The 19,314-nt window shown below is 31.7% G+C and overlaps 1 protein-coding gene across 1 annotated transcript in view; it reads left to right on the forward strand.

The window, feature by feature from the left end:
* Positions 1–4,243: 4,243 nt before the first annotated feature.
* The window catches only part of tbx1 (T-box transcription factor 1), a 32,500-nt gene continuing 17,429 nt past the window's right edge, over positions 4,244–19,314 (forward strand). Inside the window, exon 1 of the mRNA XM_056457448.1 lies at positions 4,244–4,334. Within this exon, the coding sequence (XP_056313423.1) occupies positions 4,307–4,334 (28 nt within the window). The 5' untranslated portion in view covers positions 4,244–4,306. The remainder of the gene's footprint in view (positions 4,335–19,314) is intronic.

Genomic DNA, 19,314 nt, shown 5'->3' on the forward strand with positions numbered 1-19,314 from the left:
CTCGCGGAAAAAGTGACTGACAAGTGGTGATTTGTGTGTAACTTACCTTTATGTATTTATGATTTGGTTATGGGTAAAACAAAGACTATGCGGGTTAGGTAGTTGAAATGGTAGGCTACAAATAATTAGTTATGAATTCATTAATTATTCATAAATAATTCATTCATAGCCACCTATACGACGATGCCATCATCCATCGTGATGTTTCACATTAGACATCGTACGATGCCAAATTGGTTGACATTGACCATTTATATGTATCTCCATGCCTAATATCCGATGGACAGAAAGTGATTAATTTTTTATAAATTGTTAATATATCGGTGTCTGTGATGCAGCAAATCCAGAGACTGTTGTGTACACCATGATTTTAAAGGATCATAAATGAATATTTTCTCAATTCAAATGAGTAGCGGCTTGGATGTGGAAACAGTATTCAATATATCACGACTTAACATGCGAATTAGTGTATCCTGTTGAAATTTGATCCAATAGTGCTTGAAACATATGGTAGTTCAGCCACAAGTTATGTCGTTGGGGAAACGCACCCCAGACTTGCCGAATGTGACCATGACTCCAAAAGTACAGAAAACAAGTTGTGACTGACAGTATTCAGATCTGCTTTTTATCATAACAGTGTGAACTCTACAAACCACATAGAATTGTTTGACTCCAATTTGGGTCACTGGGTGTAATAGCCAAGTTGTGTATCCTTTTTTTTACAGTGAGAATGAAATCATTCAAATTGATCAATTCAAAAAGTGTTTATATGAATGCTGAATATATCACAGGCTTAAATTGGATTGATATTCTGGCATGCACACATTGGATGAATATAGTTTTTCCAACTGTTTCCAATTGTGTATTCTAGCCAAGCCAGAATTTTCTATTTCAGGAGATGATATAAAGCATCATGCCACACTCCCACATTTAAAGAAACATGACAGCTCGTCCTGTACATCATAAGTCATTTTGCCAGTTCTATGCCATTGTGTATGCACCCAGCTCTAGTTTCATTTTTAAATGAAACTATTTGCATGGTTTGGAATACCTGCATTGTTGTTTATGGCAATGGCATTGCACATTATGCCAAAATAAAAATAAAAACAACAGACATAAGTTTTGAACTACAAATATAAATACAACATCATTGCATGTTAGCATTATGCTGGATTTCTACATGGTCTGAGGAAGTTGGAAAAAACTTTATTCCATGCTGATATCTTCATCGTGATTTGATCAGGATTTCAAATGGATTTGTAAAAGTGGTATTTAATGTGATTTTGTTTGCCGTTCACACTTGCTAAATATGATTAAATTGCAATCAGATATGGACTTAAATTAGATACAGATTCAATGTATAGCAATGAGATTACAGCATAAATAATCACATCAACACTGTGAAAAGGGACATCACAATTCTTCACTAACAGGAGTTACTACAAAGACTATACATTACCACACTCTCAGAAATAAAGGTACACAAGCTGTCACTGGGGTGGTACCTTTTCAAAAGGAACATATTTGTACTTAAACGGTCCATATTCATACCTCAAAAGTATATATTAGTCCCTACAAATTTTAAGAGGAACACTTTTGTATTTTTTAGGTACTAATATGTACCCTTGAGGTATTAATATGAACCTTTTGAAAAGGTACCACCCCAGTGACAGCTTGTGTACCTTTATTTCTGAGAGTGCATCTTTTCTTCAGCTACTCAGTAAATATGTAAGAGTGTATACATATATTTGTAGTGCACAGTTTGCCTCAATGCCTAAATTTAGACTGCAGACAACAGTAATTTAAATCAGTTTTCTTGCTAACTCAGGATCCATTTTATTCTAGCAGGGTGATATTAAAAAATACACGTCATAATTTTGCCAAGTACGATGTGATCCTGGAACATAACTTTTGTTTGAAAATATAATGCATACCTATTCCCTACCCCTAAAGCCAACCATAACTGTAAATTATTCCTAAAATCAGAGGGGAATATTAGTTGAATAACAATTATGTAAGAGTGCATAAACCTAACCGTAAGCTTAAATTTTGCATCAACGCTAAATTTATCACTCAATTCTGATTGTCTTATTGGAATGTTGTTTCAGGATCAACATAGATGTTAATACAGGAACATGTTTGTACAAAGTATCGAAATTAACAGATTGTATAGCTGATATAAAAAATTGGATGACTAAAAAGTTCTTATTACTAAATTCAGATAAAACTGAGATCTTGCTTATTGGACCTAACAACCTCACACAAAACCATAGATTACTGTACATAGAATACAAATACATAGAATGCATGCTTTGATGTATTTTCTGTTTAGTCCTCAACAATGAATATTCTGTTATTAATTCCACCCTCATGTTGTTCAAATGCCCTGAGACCTCAGTTCATCTTCAGAACACAGACCAAGATATTTTAAATGAAATCTGGGTGTTCTCGCATATTTCATAGGCTACAAATATCAAAAAAGTAAAAAAAAATAATGTGTTTGCCAATGAGTTCTCTTCCACATCAGATCATGGTGTTTACACTGGGCAATACAACACATATCTTAATTTGTGTAACCAAGATAAACGGAGGTCTCAGGGGAATTGGAACAACACGGTTGTGAGTAATTAACATCATTTTCATTATTGGGTGAACCAACTCTTTAAAACATATTAGTATTATGATAGCTCTCAGAAATAAAGGTATGCGAGCTGTCACTGAGGTGGTGCCTTTTCAAAAGGAACAAATTTGTACCTTAAAGGTCCATATTACTACCTCAAGGTTATGTATTAGTACCTAAAAAGTACAAAAGTGTTCCTCTTAAAATTTGTAGGTACTAATATATACTTTTGAGGTATGAATATGAACCCTTTAATTACAAATATGTATCTTTTGAAAACGTACCACCCCAGTGACAGCTTGTGTATCTTTATTTCTGAGAGTGTATATATGCAAAACTTGAGGGGAAAATTACCCTTGTCACCCATCCTTACCCTTGTCTGTGACCTGATTGCCTGCGTATGCTGATTTGATAAGATGACAAAAAGCTTTAAAATTAAAGTGTTAATTAAATTCAAAGTAATCAATCAAATAAAATGTTTACAGCCACCAAACATGAGTTCCAGCTTGACTCTTTAGTTTTCAACAGCAAAAGAGTGTGATCCAATTAGCTAAATATTTAACTTTTGCTATTTTTAATCACAGTAATACATTGTGATCCAAACTTCCAGCCTCAAAATACCTGGTTTGAATCAATGTAATTCTTAGAAACGTAGTTCACCCCAAAAAATGAAGATCTGTTCCTTATTTACTCACCCTCAAGTGGTTGCAAACCTTTCTGAGTTTCTTCTGTTAAACACAAAATTAAATATTTTGAAGAAAGCTGAAACCTGTAGCCATTAACTTCAATAGTAGGAAAAGCAAATACTATGAAAGTCAGAGGATTCAAGACTTCCAGCTTTCTTCAAAATATCTGCTTTTCTGTTCAACAGGAAAAAAAAAAGTCAAACAGGTTTGAAGCAAGTTAAGGGTGGCTAAATGATGACAGAATCTCTTGCTGTTTTGAATTTTCATTATATAATGTACACATTAATACTAAATAATAAACTGTTCATTTAATTTACATTAAGTTACACTTCAAGACATTAAGTTACGGTCAACAATGTGAATGTGAACAGCAAACATTTAGGATCCCATCCAAAATTCTTCATCCATCTGCAAATTTGCATATGCATAAACAAGAAACATCAGGAAGCAATCCATTGATCTATTGTAACAACATCCCTATTGAAATGAAACAAGAATATAACAATTTAGAAATCCGGTGTGCTTAAAAGCATTCTTCTGAGTGGAAAACATTACATGAAATGACAAAAGCAATTATATTGATCTTTGATAGTGAATCACTCCTGGCTGACACAAAACAGGGTTCCCACATTCCCTTCCCATCTGTCTGTGTCCATCCATTTCATTGCAGATCACTGCTGGACCACAAAGGGGAGCTGCAGCTTTTTGGAAAACTACACACACAAAAACACAAAGTATCTCCAGACACGTTGCTCCATGCCTAGAAAAATCTGACAATTCAACAAACTCAAAACACCACATACACTTTCAACACGTCAGCATGCAACGGGTAACATAAAAGCAACTCTAAATAAGACTTTGAAAGTAAAGCGCAGAAGTCTTTAGCACAATGACACTGTGAGGCGGTCCAAGGGCGTAAACACACTTCAGTAAATATCATCACACACAGACTGTGCCAAATCGTTCCAAATCCCACACAAACCCAGGACTGTGAAGATGAATGGAGGGAGAAATTGGACCCAAACACGGTCTGTCTTTTTTTTTTTACTTTTTTTTTTTTTAACCAACCCCTCGTCTCATTACTGTGTTTTCGCTCCTCTCGGTTTATCCACATGGGAGGTTACTACAACACACTGCAGCAAGAGGCTTCGTTCTGTTGTCTGTTTTTCTTTTCTCCGCTCGCCCCAAGATTCGCTCCATATTTCAATCTGGGCGAGGGTGTAAAAAAGAGGTCTGGTGTTGTGAATTTTGGGGCGAGCTGGAGTAGAAAAGGAGACAGAGAAAACAAATAGTGTGCTCACACAAATCACTATTCTTTTGACTAGTGAAAATAGAAGAAAATCCTGAGAAAATCCCAACGTTTGTGTGTGTGTGTGTGTTGATGTATTGGATATGGGAGGAAGGATTTTAGGGATGCATTGAAGTAAAGGGATTTAGGGTGGCGGGTGATGGCATTTTCTCAGGTGTTGAGAGGCAGGTGATTCACAGTAATGCTAAAATTTGCTGTATGAGATGGAAAGAGTGACAGATTTGACTTTAAACATGAATTCAGCTGAGTACATTTTTTAAACCACCTTTGAACAGAACTCTTAGTAGATCTTACATTGAACATTTACCATATGTGCAAGTACATGCTGAATGTAGTGTATTAGACAATTATTATATTAGATTTTGTTTTTATTTTATAGTAATGAAGCCAGTGTGGGTAAAATAAGCATCACTATTTTTATTAACTGCAAAAAACACACACATTCTGAAATAATCACAGGTATTTTAAAGTTTTCTATCCTTGTTTTATTTTATAAAGTTCTAATAAACCTTTTCCCCCAATTTTAAATAAAAAAAATTATAATTTGACAGATTGACAATTGATCACATTATCAAATATTTTAACTTGTTCTAATTAAAAATCAGGTTTATTTGACCAAATATTAACACTGACTACCTATAATATAATATCCATAATGATAACACTGACCAGTTCTAAAACATCTGTATTGTGTTGCCTAAAAATGTATAGAATTATTAATTTAAGTTACATCAGTAGTTTACAGTAGCGGCTCCCAAAGTGGGGGTTGCTTGTTGATTTCCAAAAGTCAAATAAATTTAATTAAGCTATTAGAATTACCATATTTCACCCATAACCCACAGAAGATAAAAATAGTAGTTAATAGTTACATAAAAAAGCAACAACATGCAAATAAAAAGCATAGGATTGTGTGTTTACATTAGATTAACCACACCACAATAGCGTCAGCTGCAGCAGATTGATTTTATAGCACCAGGTTTAACTTTCTGGCACCTTTATGGCAATCAAATACATTAAACATAAATACAGGCCACAGCTAAACATTGAGAATGATCTCTGAGTGGTGGTCCAAAATTAAACCAAGAATAGTCTTGTGCTGAAAACATTGTGCGCACCGGTCCCACTAGGTGAGGTTAATATCAAATTAAATAAATTAATAAATGAGAACAGTATATAAATTATAGCCTATGGTTGTTAGAATGTTGCCCTTTTTTTGTTGTCAATATGCTTGTGTTTATATTGTTGTGTGTGCAACATTTGTATATTTATAACCACCTCCGAGGAATGTGGGGGTCGCGAGTTACTGGCATTATTTTGGGGGTCGCGGGCTGAAAAATTTGGGAACTCCTGGTTTACAGAACTAAACAAGCCTAATTAAACATGTTAAAATAAAATAAGAAATAAATTAAATAAATGAAATAAAAAATATATATTTATATTAAAAAAAATCTATATATATAACCCTCTATGAAAAATTTCAATGAATCCCAAATTTAAGTATAATAATAGTATAAAAATAGCCTAACATTTTATTATATATACATATATACTTATATTTTAACAGCACAATTTATATTTTATATTAGACAACACAAAACAAATAAAACAAATAATTTGTAGAATCCCATGTAAATTTTTAGTAGATAAACATTATTTATTCTGCTGAGATTTAAAAAAAATTTTAAAAAAGAAAAAATATATATCACTGTTATATAGTATTATCCTTCTTTAGCCAAATCAGGAACAAATACATTTTGACAAAGAGCTTTTGCATTTCAAAAAATTATAAATGCTAAGAGAACGAACCTACATTATAAACAGGAACTGTAATCTGCTGTACTATTTTTCTGTCTCAAATATTTCTGTGATCTACTAAACTCACCTTAATAGATGCAAGTGGAGGAAGTGAATGACAAAAATAACGTATGACTTGTGCAACTCCCCAATGACACTCACTGTAAAATGTTTAATGACAAAAAGTCAAAACAACAAGGATTTTATGTTGCTTTAACTGACTTTATTTTAAGTTAGGCTTCACTTACATTTTTTAAGGTATACAAAATTTAATGTAATATTTTTAGTCAATTTAATTAATGTAAATTGAGATGAAAAGGTATCTTTGTTTTATTCTATAAAGTTCTGATAAGCTTTTTCCCAATTTTAATAAAAGAATTATAATTTTGACAGACTGACAACTGGTCAGATTATCAAATATTTTAACTTGTTTTGAATTGATATCAGGATTATTAAACCAAACATTAACACTGACATAACTACACTGATCAATTTAAAAACATTGGTATTGTGTTGCCTAAAAATGTTATATATATATATATATATATATATACAGTTGAAGTCAGAATTATCATCCCCTCTGAATTATTAGTTATTAGAATCAGTTAAACAGAATTTCCCGTTTATTTTTTCCCCAGTTTCAGTTTAACAGGGAGAAGATTTTTTCAACACATTTCTAAACATAATAGTTTTAATAACTCATTTCTAATTACTGATTTATTTTTTATCTTTGCCATGATGACAGTAAATAATGTTTGACTAGATATTTTTCAAGACACAGCTTAAAGAAACATTTAAAGGCTTAACTAGGTTAACTAGGCAGGTTAAGGTAATTAGGCAAGTTATTGTATAACAATGGTTTGTTCTGTAGACTATCAAAAACAAAAATAGCTTAAAGGGGCTAGTAATTTTTAAATGGTTCATAAAAAAACTGCTTTTATTCTATAGCCAGAATACAAAAAATAAGACTTTCTCCAGAAGAAAAAATTGTATCAGACATACTGTGAAAATTACCTTGCTCTGTTAAGCATAAATATTTAAAAAAGAAAAAAAAAAAAAAATCAAAGGGGGGCTAATAATTCTGACATTCTAAGACAACCACTATGAAAAATTTGAATAAATCCCTAATTTAAGTACAAAAGTATAAAATAGCATAACTTAATTTAATTAAAATATATATTTTAAAATTTATGCTATATATTAGATGTAAACACATAAAACAAAGAATTTGTAGAATCCTGTGTACATTTTTTAGTAGATAAACAATTATTCTGCTGAGATTTAAAAAAAGATTTATTTAAAATTAAGAAAAAAATATACTACTATTATTTACTATAGTATTTTGCTTCTTTAGCCATATCAGGAACAAATACATGTTGACAAAGAGCTTTGTAATTCAAAAAATGATAAATGTCCCCAAGAGAATGAACCCTTACATTATAAACAGGAACCGCAATCTGCTGCACTTTTTTCTGTGTCAAATATTCGTGCGATCTACTAAACTGGCCTTAATGAATGCACATGGAGGAAGTGTGTGACAAAAATAATGTATGACTTGTACGTGCGTTGTGAGAAATATCACAAGATTTGGAACTCTCCAATGACACTCTGGCAACCAAAAACAAGTGTAAAAGAGCTCGCTGTAAAATGTTTAATGGCAAAAAGTCAGGACAATAAGTTTTTTTGTTGCTTTAACTTATTTTTTTTTAGTTAATCAGGTTTTAACTACATTTTTTTTAAGGTATACAAATTTTAACTTAACATTTTTAGCCAGTTTGATTGATGTAAATGGACTAGAGAAGTTAATTTGATTTAATTAAAAAAATTAAGGCAGCAAAAAATGTTTACAGTGTTTGTTCTGTCCCAATGAGCAAATACTCTTTGTGAAACTCATGTGTGCAATACTCCTAATGACCGCTACACTACTGGTCAAAAGTTTGGCCACAGTAACATTTTTTGTTAAGTAATTAAGATTTGTTTTTGGTTTGGGTTTTTCGGCTAAATCTTTGGCAACATTACGGCAATTTTCAGTGTTGCTTGATCCTTCAGAAATTATTATAATTTGCTTACTTGCTGTTCTATTTTATTCTATTATTAATAATGATGCTAAAAAATTATCAATATTGAAAAAATTATTCTCCTGCTTCAAAGTTGGGTGTAAACTGTGATACATTTAACTTTTTTGGATTCTTTGTTGAAAATAAATTTTAAAATAACAGCATTATTTATTATGTCTTTACTTTAAAATTTTAACGATTGAATGTGTCCTAATCTGAATAACAAAAGTAAATACATTTTAATGAATCCCAGTTTCCACAAAAAGAGCCCTACGCTGATAATTCTAAATATTTCTCATCATATTACAGTAATGTCTGAAAGATCAAGTGACACTGGAGTAATGATGCTGTAAATTCAGATTTAAATCAGAGAAATAAATACAATTTTAAACTACATTCAATATGAAAACTGTCATTTTAAATTGTAGTAATAGTTCACAATTGTACAGTATTTTTCAGATGTGAAACAGTGTGGGATAATACATTCCACGCCTCCACAAACCCTAGTTTATTCTTCTCAAAACTATTCACAGGGCATATTTAACTGCACGTATACGATGTATTACAGGTTTATCTATACACATCCTTATTGCAATTTCTGTGAACCAGAGCATCCAGATACCTACAGTATTGACATATGATGTGGGAATGTCTGGAGGTCGAAATACGTTGGGATTCTGTGCTGGACATTTTATTTAAAGTTACAAAAAAAAATTTCTCAAAAGATCCTGTATTGTTATTGTTGAATATTTACTCTCAATTTCCCTTAAATGCAAAGGTCTGTAAATTTTGGTCCGCTGCTTCAACTGCTACTAAGAAAATGTTGGTACAGAGGTGGAAACTTCCTCATGATGTCTCTGTTAAGCACTGGTTGCATTCACTGTTGGAAATACTGTACCTAGAATTGTGACAGATTGTAGAGTTAAACAGGGCTAAACACTAATGGTTATTTCTGATTGCCTGGTTTGACCCAATGGATTTTTTTTTTTTTGCTTGCAAAAAAAATAAAATAAAAAAAATAAATCAAATGTAATTATTTCTTAGCGACATGTAGTTTAATGTGTCAAAAAAAACAATAGTTTTATACACTATTTTCAACATTATATATATATATATATATATTTTTAAATGACAAGTTTAACATTGTTAGAAGTACATTTATTGTGGAGGCAATTACATAAATAATCCAAATCCAATAATAATCCAAGAATGTTTTAGTCCAAATTGATTGAGTTTAACTTCTATTCAACTTAACGCATTTCTGTAATAAAACCTTATGTTTCATGTCTATTCATAAATATTATGTAACCCCCCCTTACTTCTATAAATAGTTTTTGTATGAAGTAAAGGTATAAATTGTTCTGTTATTATCATGAGGAACTGTGTAATTGTTTTTAGTTTTCTTTCCCTGATTTTATTAAGATGGATTGTCGGCCCGATTGGGTAGGTTTACTTGGACAGAGGAAAATTAAGGCCTGTTTAAAATTATTTAAGACATGCAACACAATATTTCAGTGAATTTAAGACTTTTTGGGGCCTAAAATTTTGTTTTTCGAAATTTAAGACATTTTAAGACTCCACAGATACCCTGTGTCATCAGCACAGATCACCCATGCTAAACTGGACATTTTGACGGTGTGGAAAATCTATATATGCGACATAAAAGAAACCTTAGACACTCAACCCACATATGATAATATGAAAGTCAAATTTAATGTAATTTATTTACTTGCTTGTTCTAAACTACAGTTATCCTGTGCTTTCTGATGTGCATATAATGGGGTGGGGGAATGGAGTATATTCATGAGGTAATATTGTTAATATATTTTTCTATCTGATTGTAAAAAATTATATTTTGGAATTAAAAACTGAATTAAAAAATAAAAAATAAAATATCAGATGTAGCCGTGGTGAGCAGAATATGTTTAAAAAATAATAAAAATAAAAACATTTACATTTTGACCAGTGTTATACATACAGCTGAAGTCAGAATTATTAGCGCCCCTGAATTATGAGCCCAGATGTTTATTTTTTTTCCTCCGATTTCTGTTTAATGGAGAGAAGATTTTTTCAACTTATTTCTAAACATAAAACTTTTAATAACTCATTTCTAATAACTGATTTACTTTATCTTTCCCATGATGACAGTAAATAATAATTGACTACATATTTTTAAGACACTTCTATACAGCTTAAAGTGACTTAAAGACTTAACTCGGTTAATTACAGGACGTTAACTAGGCAGGTTAGAGCAATTAGTCAAGTTATTGTAAACCGATGGTTTGTATCGAAAAAAAAATACAGTTTAGTTAAAAGGGCTAATAATATTGACCTTAAAATGGTTTTTAAAAAAATGAAAAACTGCTTTTATTCTAGCCAAAATAAAACAAATAAGACTTTCCCCAGAAGAAAATCAGACATACTGTGACAATTTCCTTGCTCTGTTAAACTTCATTTGGGAAATATTTAAAAAAATATTTAAAACTCAATAGGGGGCTAATAACTCTGACTTGAACCGTATATACGTATAAATACGTATACAGACGAACACATGCAGACATGCACTTTTGCATTCCATACACATTTAATAGGACAGCTGCCTGATTGGAGCACATGCTACCTCATCTCTCAGTGTCAGAACACACTTCACAAAGAGATCACAACAAACGTGATGAGGCAGACATGATGAATCACCCCAATCTTTATCGTCTGACCTGCACTGCCATCTGATTGGCTGAGAGACTGCTGTTATGAAAGTCAGCTCGTCTTCTGACAAAAGCATGACAATGGATTTGATCACAATTATAAACACATTAATTGACAGTGTTCAAAATACTACGTACCAACTATTGAGTTTATTAATTAAGATTGTCAACTGCTATTACTAGAGCTCAAACAGCAGAGTATAAGACATAAGCAATGCAAATACTAGTCAAAGAGAAAATGTATACTGTAAAGGTCATGGATTCAGTTCCTATTGTATCATGGATTCCAAGCTGCAGAAGACAAATGTGTAAATGAAGTTCAGATGCAAAAATCTCTAATCTACATTTTTCTTTGGGCTCCTGTGTGTATGTGCAGTAATTTCACTTTTACGGCAAAGGATATGAAGAGTTCAGATGCAAAAACCTCTAAGTGCCATCTGAATTTTTTCTAAAATGAGCATTTTTCAGAAACTCCTATATTTATGTTCACTAATTTCACATTAAAGGCAATGAAAATAACACATTCATAACATTAAAGGAAAACTACTCAACTTATACATAGTAGTCTGAGAAAAATACTAATTTAGGACAAAAATTTCAGATAGCACTTTAAAGTGGAATAGTTGAACATAAACAAATGAGGCTAAGGAAAATGCTCATTTTTGAAGAAAATGTCAAATTTCACACTTAAAGGTTCAAATGTATTTAATGCCACATGCTTCATAGAAATATGTTTCTATTCACTAATAAATAATAAATAAATAAAAAAGGGTGTCATGTTTACGATTATATCATTTTGACTTAGAAGCTATACAATGAAAAAAAATATGAAACCTGCATTTTAAAGTAAAAAAGAAAAAAAAACTGATATATAATATAATATAATATAATATAATATAATATAATATAATATAATATAATATAATATAATATAATATAATATAATATAATATAATATAATATAATACACTGTCAGAAATAATGGTACGCGAGCTGTCACTTTTCAAAAGGTCCAAATTATACCTAAAAGGTCCATATTAATACCTCAAGGGTAAATATTAGTATCTAAAAAGTACAAAAGTGTTCCTCTAAAAATCTTTAGGTACTAATATATACTTTTAAGGTACAAATATGTACCCTTTAAATACAAACGTGTACCTTTTGAAAAGGTGCCACCACAGTGATAGCTCGCTTACCTTTATTTCTGAGAGTGTATAATATAATATAATATAATATAATAGAATAGAATAGAATGTAAAGATTAAATATATAATATAATATAATATAATATAATATAATATAATATAATATAATATAATATAATATAATATAATATAATATAATATAATATAATATAATATAGTGCACATATTTGAAAAAATATTTAGATTTAGACCTAAAATATAAATGTATTTTATAGAAAATTGTACTTTGTACACAATTTTTTTGTATAGTTTGTTTTTAAAATGTGTATTAGATATACATAATAAATATATATAATATACACACGTCTTGTGTCTTAACAAACTTTTATTTTGGACGCGATTCTTCATGATTAATCTTTGTCCAGCACTAAATAGAATAGAATAGAATAGAATAGAATAGAAGGGTGGCGCGGTGGCTTGGTGGTTAGCACTGTCGCCTCACAGCAAGTAGGTCGCTGGTTCGAGCCCGAACTGGGTCAGTAGGCGTTTCTGTGGGGAGTTTGCATGTTCTCCCCGTGTTCGCGTGGGTTTCCTTCAATTGCTCCTGTTTCCCCCACAGTCCAAAAAAACATGCGCTATATATAAAACTTATAATTTTATATAATTATTAATTTTATATAATTTTAGTGAAGTCTAGATTCAGTTCCCAGGAAACGCATTCCAAAATATGCAGCTTAAATGCAATGTGTTGCTTTAATTGTGTCTGCCAAAAACACAAATGCAATTGATTGCCTCACACATTATTTATATGCTTCTATACATAATAAATAAACACTTTATACAGAACCAAAAGTGTAGGCAAGCATCATTGAATTAAATGTGAAATTTGAAAGTGCAGCATCTGATATTGTATTCTCTTATAAACCGTTCATTTATTATGCTTTTCTTCGGCTTAGTCCCTTATTTATTAAGGTCGTCACAGCGGAATGAACCGCCAACTATTCCGGCATATGTTTTACGCAGCGGATGCCCTTCCGGCCGCAACCCAGTTCTGGGAAACACTCATTCACACACACTACGGCCAATTTAGTTCATCCAATTCAACTATAGCGCATGTCTTTGGACTGTGGGGGAAACCGGAGCACCCAGAGGAAACCCACATCAACACAGGCAGTGTATATATAGTAAATTTGTAAATATAAATAAATTGTAATTTTACTCCACACAAAAATGTCAACTGGCCCAGCCAGGATTCAAACCAGCGACCTTCTTGTTGTGAGCCGTCGTTGCTAACCAGTGAACCACCGTGCCACCCCTCTTTATAAAACTTACTTTGAGAAAAATATTTTGCAGATTCACTACAAGTCACATCTAATCATGCCACCTTTATTTCTACAGTGCTTTATACAATGTAGATTGTGTCAAAGCTGCTTTACAAGACCGAAGAGCAAAATTAGTCCGATAACAATATTTCACTTTGTCAGACATATTCAATAGATCAAGAAAGTGGCGAGGGAGCAGTGTACGTCCAAGTTTAGCTTTTCGCTCAAACCCCATATTGTTCACAAAGCCCGCGTGACTTCCTGCTCTTCATCTGGCTGGCAGAGATGAGGAGCACAGGAAAAAGCAATGCAGATATCCTGCACGTTTTGCCCTCTGTGGACCAGACATTATTTTAGTTGGCATTGTGGTGGGTGATGGGTATAACTTTGCCATTCTCCACTGTAACAAAAACATCCGTTAATTATAATTTCTGTATTTTTTGATTCATGGTTTTTTTTATGTATTTGTGCTTTTCAATTGCATTATGGGACCTTTATTGCTCCTCCAGCAACCTTTGATGTTGAAAAGTTTGAAAAAGCGACTTTCATTAACATTTTTAATAGTTTGAAGTTATATATTAGTAGTAGTAGTAGTAGTAGTAGTAGTAGTAGTAAACATTATTGTCCTTAACAGGAAACTTGTTGTGGGCATCACCATATTGCTGCAGACATACCATAAAAACAAATAATAATAACAATACAAAATAAAGTAGTAACAATAATTATAATGATAATTAAAATAAACTCTTGTTAAATTAACTCACTGAAACAGTTACAAAGGATCTTTTATATCAGTTCAACCTACACTTAGAGACTCTATCGCCCAGTTTCACAAACAGGGCTTAGATTAAGCCAGGACAAGGCCTTAGATAAATTAGGCTATTTAAGCCACATTTATAAAAATGACCTTAGAAAAATATATTACTGGTGTGCACCTGGAGACAAAAAAAATTACACTGATGTATTTTAAGACATCTCACTGCAAGTTATTGTGAGTTGAGACAGCTCACACATGCAATTTAATCTTGACTAGCCTTAAACCTTGTTTGTGAAACCTGGGGTAAATCTTCTACTAGAGCTTTTTTTTTTGTCGTAAAATATTGCCTATTTTTTTGTAGTAGTACAGTACAGTTTTTTTTTATATATTTCCCAAAGGATGTTTAACAGAGCAAGGAAATTTTTACAGTATGTCTAATAATATTTTTCTTCTGGAGGAAGTCTTATTTGTTTTATTTCAGCTAGAATAAAAGCAGTTTAAAATTTTTTTTAATCAATTTTAAGGCTATTTAGCCCCTTTAAGCTAATATTTGTTTTCGATAGTCTACAGAACAAACCATCATTATACAATAACTTGCCTAATTACCCTAACCTGCCTAGTTAACCTAATTAAGCTAGTTAAGCCTTTAAATGTCACTTTAGGCTGTATAGAAGTGTCTTGAAAAATATCTAGTCAAATATTATTGACTGTCATCATGGCAAAGATAAATTAAATAAGTTATTAGAGATGAGTTATTAAAACTGTCATGTTTAGAAAAGTGTTGAAAAAATAAACTGAATTTAATTAAACAGAAATTGGGGAAAAAATAAACAAGGGGGCTAAGGATCCAGGGGGGGGGGGCTAATAATTCTGATTTCAACTGTAAGTACACCCCTCACAAATCTCTCTTTTAAATTCATATTTTTAGTAGGAAGCTTTACAATATTATATTTGTGCATATACTTTAGATTAGTCAGTACTGAAGCCAAATCTGGAGCTTATTTAATAAAATAACTTACGATAACTGTCTAAAAACTAGAACAGCCAAATTTATATGTTATAGAAAAATATTAAATACAAATAAAAAAAGAGGAAAAATCAAGAGATACAAAAAAATGAAAAATTTAGTTGAACTTTTGTAGGTTGTAGTTTTTTTTTTTTTTTTGCAATACTTCACATGAATTTAATAGTATCATCTTTCAATTTCTAAATATGTTTGGTGACTAAAATATTATTTTAATAAATATATCAGTTTAATAAATATGCTTTGTTTAAATGCACCAAAATTGCCTATTCATTGCCTATATTCATTGAGAAATTGATAAAAATATTCATTTTCAAAATGGGATGTACTCAATTATGCCAAACACTGTATATTGTCTTTATTGGTTTTATAACTTATGGTATGTAAACCTGGTAATAAACTGCCATTACTTTTTTCTGTTATGTTACAAACTTAACCCTTTATATATTATTTTTATACAATATATTGTTACAAAAGACTAAAATGAAAATAAAAGTCACTTTGTTAAACTGCAGAGTTGAAATTTCAACATCGAAAGTTGACAGAGCAGAGATAAAGTTCTCATAATGCAATACTTTAATGTAAATAAATTTAAAAAAACACCATTGAATCTCAAAATACAGAAACTGCAAGTTAACAGATATTTTACAGTGTGACGTTCATAATGCTGAATATAACTTTGTCTTATTCAAGTGATAAACAGTCAGCCATTTTCAAATGGCCATATGCAAAGATCATCACAATGGCAAAAAAAACTCATGTACATAATGGGGCAGTGTCATCGAGTTACAGTCCCTAATGAATGAAATACAGAAGAAAACAGATGAAAAGTGGGAGTCTGAGATTAAAAATGAAGAGCAGTAAGACATGAAGTCCTTTACTGCAGCCGATTGGAGGGCACACTGATTCTCAACAATGCTCAGAAATGGAGTGGAAATAATGGAGAGAGAAGACAGCAGCGGTCAGCAGTAGCAGCAGGAGGGAGAAACAGAGGAAGAGAGCGAGAGAGATGAGCTCGCAATCTCTCCAGAATAACAACATGAGACCTTCAGATATTAAAATAAACACTGGCTTGCGTTGGTGAAGAGGTCAAATGAAGGAAAACAGTGAGCTATAATCAATAGTAAAAGAGTAACTAGAAGAGATTTTCATTCAGAGATTAAAGGGATAGTATGGAAAAAAATAATTGCTCAAACTACTTTATTAAAATGAGTTGAAAACACAATTCTTGAGATTTTTGGGGGGCAACTTAATTGTTTTATGTTTAATCCACTTACATTTGTCAAAAACCAATTATCTCAACTTAAATTATTTGAGTTGAAATTAATTGTGTGGAACCTTGCAGTTTTTATAGTGCATTTACTTTTTACTCACCCTCAAGTGTATACAAACGTTTATGAGGTTCTTTCTTCTGTTGAACACTAAAGAAGGTATTTTGAAGAAGGCTGTAACCACTGACTTCCATATGCTATGGAAACATGTTATGGAAGTCAATGGTTACAGGTTTCCAACATTTTTCTAAATACCTTCTTTAGTGTTCAACAGAAAAAGGAAAAAAATATATGATCAATTAATCCTGACAGCATATGTTTTAGGTCATTGTAACTTATTAAACTAAGTTAATCATGTTCTAACTTAATTTTATACGTTACACAAGCTGTTTTAAGTCAGCTTAACATAATATTAGTTCAATTGACTCATAAGGTTAATTTGATTCAACTTAAAAATGTAAGGCAACTAGGGTTTTTTTACAGTGAATGCAGGGTTCCACACAATCGATTTTTGTGTTGGGGCAGCATAAAGGAATTAAGTTAATTTAATAGTTTTTACAAATTTAAATGGATTGAACGTAAAAAAAAGAACTCGGCTCATTTTAAATAAGTAGTTTGAACAAGCAGCAAACATAATATTTTGAGTGTTTACAAAGTGAAGGGTGAGCAAATCGTGACAGAAATTTCTATTTCATCTCAGAGTGTACAATCCCTTTAAAATGCATACACACTAATGCACTGGATCCATTTCAAATAGAGAAAAGGTCTTAATTAATTTGGAAGATCACTGCAGCTCTGAGTCCATATCATCAGGGTTTTGTAACAGGAATGCCAGCTATTCAGCATCTAGCCAATGGGAGAGCTGGAGAGGGTTAGGTGATGATGGGCTTGCCGCCTCTGCTCAGATAGGAAAAGGATACTTTTCAAAAGCTAAAAGCTTTCCCATTTTAAAACAAAGGAGGGGGTGATTTTTTTTTTCTGAAGAACCTCATTCGTGGGGCATTCCAGGGTCTGTCTATAAGTTCTGTGAGAAATCAGCTCGACAAAATATGTTTTCGTGACCGTTTCAAGACTGCCTGGATTTATATGCAGCGTGAACCTGTGGAAGACCACTATGGCAACATTTATCATTAGGTACACAATGGAAAAAACCTGCCAAGTTTAAAATGAAAAAGAAAGAAATAAATCAATCATAAATATGCAAGTGTCTGCACATTTACCATTAAAAACAGGCACCTATAAAATTATTACCATCTTCACTAAATCTACTACGATGAAGTACAGTTAGAAGCATTTTTATTAATGCACATAAAAGAAAATCACATCAGGGTTCATCTCAAATCAGTAGAACCAAAATATGAAACTCTTCATAGTAAAATAAACTATATAAATAATTAAATGTGTGATTAAAAATGTTGTATTTTAATATCAATATGTATGATATTAAAATAGTTACAGTAGCTCAAGTGTCACCTGCTGTTGTTCTTACAGTAGTACTACTGCTTTAATTAATAGTTTATTATTTTATTCAATAGTACTAGGATGCTTTTATTAATTAAAGGAATAGCATTAATAGAAGCCATAATAGTGAATTAATCGAGTTATTAAATCTTTATATATAAAAATCAAATATATACTGGCTTTTATTCATTTACAATGCCATAACGTGCACAACTGCAAGGGTCAACTGAAACAATGCTGTATAAATCTATTCTCTTTCATAACACGCAAACTGTGCGTGACAAACAGTTTCTGCAGGTTTCATGTTAATGCTCGGACACATGAGGATAACACAACAGACCATTGTGTTTTTACGTCCCCATACTCCAATGACAAAAATAAAAAACGAAGTTTCACAGGAAACATGAATTTTTGAGCCAAAAAGGAAGCGTGTTTACAGTAAATGTTCTTTAACCATGCCCAGTTCATGTCCCCAGTTATTGTCACATTTCCCGTTTCTGACAGACAGATCCCATGACAGGGATGCTGAACAAAACTGTTCAAACTCAAAAAGCACGACAAACTATAATGTGCGCAAAAATAGACGATGATTTCGTTTTAAACTGATTGATAACCGCACGCAGCATATTGAAGACATAGCCTACCGATTGACTGTTTATTTTAAAATAAAAAAAAAATCATTAATACTATCTATTAGTAATGTATTAATTGTTTTAGCTAATATTAATGTTTTAAATTAAATACACAATACAAGCATTTCACTACGGAAATAGCTAGGCACTTAAAAATTATTTCATCGAAATTTCTTAATATCCATATTAAATGTTAAAGCGTTATAAAGTCTAGCCTAAATATAAAATTATTTAGATAAAGGATTATGCATCTGTTTAAACGAATTTCATTTAAACAATAATGACGATGATGGTGTTTACTAAAAAATAATCTACTATATATCTCAATCTGCCTATCTTAAAGAGCACTAACATGTCTTCATCCATAATTCAATCCAACATTAATGTAATATTTGCCAAACGATGTTGCAGTTTTAATAAATAAGAGTTTTTTTGTGGTGTATTTGCACACGACTGCCATGTGAAACCGGTCTGGGAATCAGGGGACATCTACTCAGCAACCCAACTGTCAGCGGTCAACTGCTCACTTCC

The sequence above is a fragment of the Danio aesculapii genome, chromosome 5 (assembly GCF_903798145.1).
Source record: "Danio aesculapii chromosome 5, fDanAes4.1, whole genome shotgun sequence".
NCBI classification, from domain to species: domain Eukaryota; kingdom Metazoa; phylum Chordata; class Actinopteri; order Cypriniformes; family Danionidae; genus Danio; species Danio aesculapii.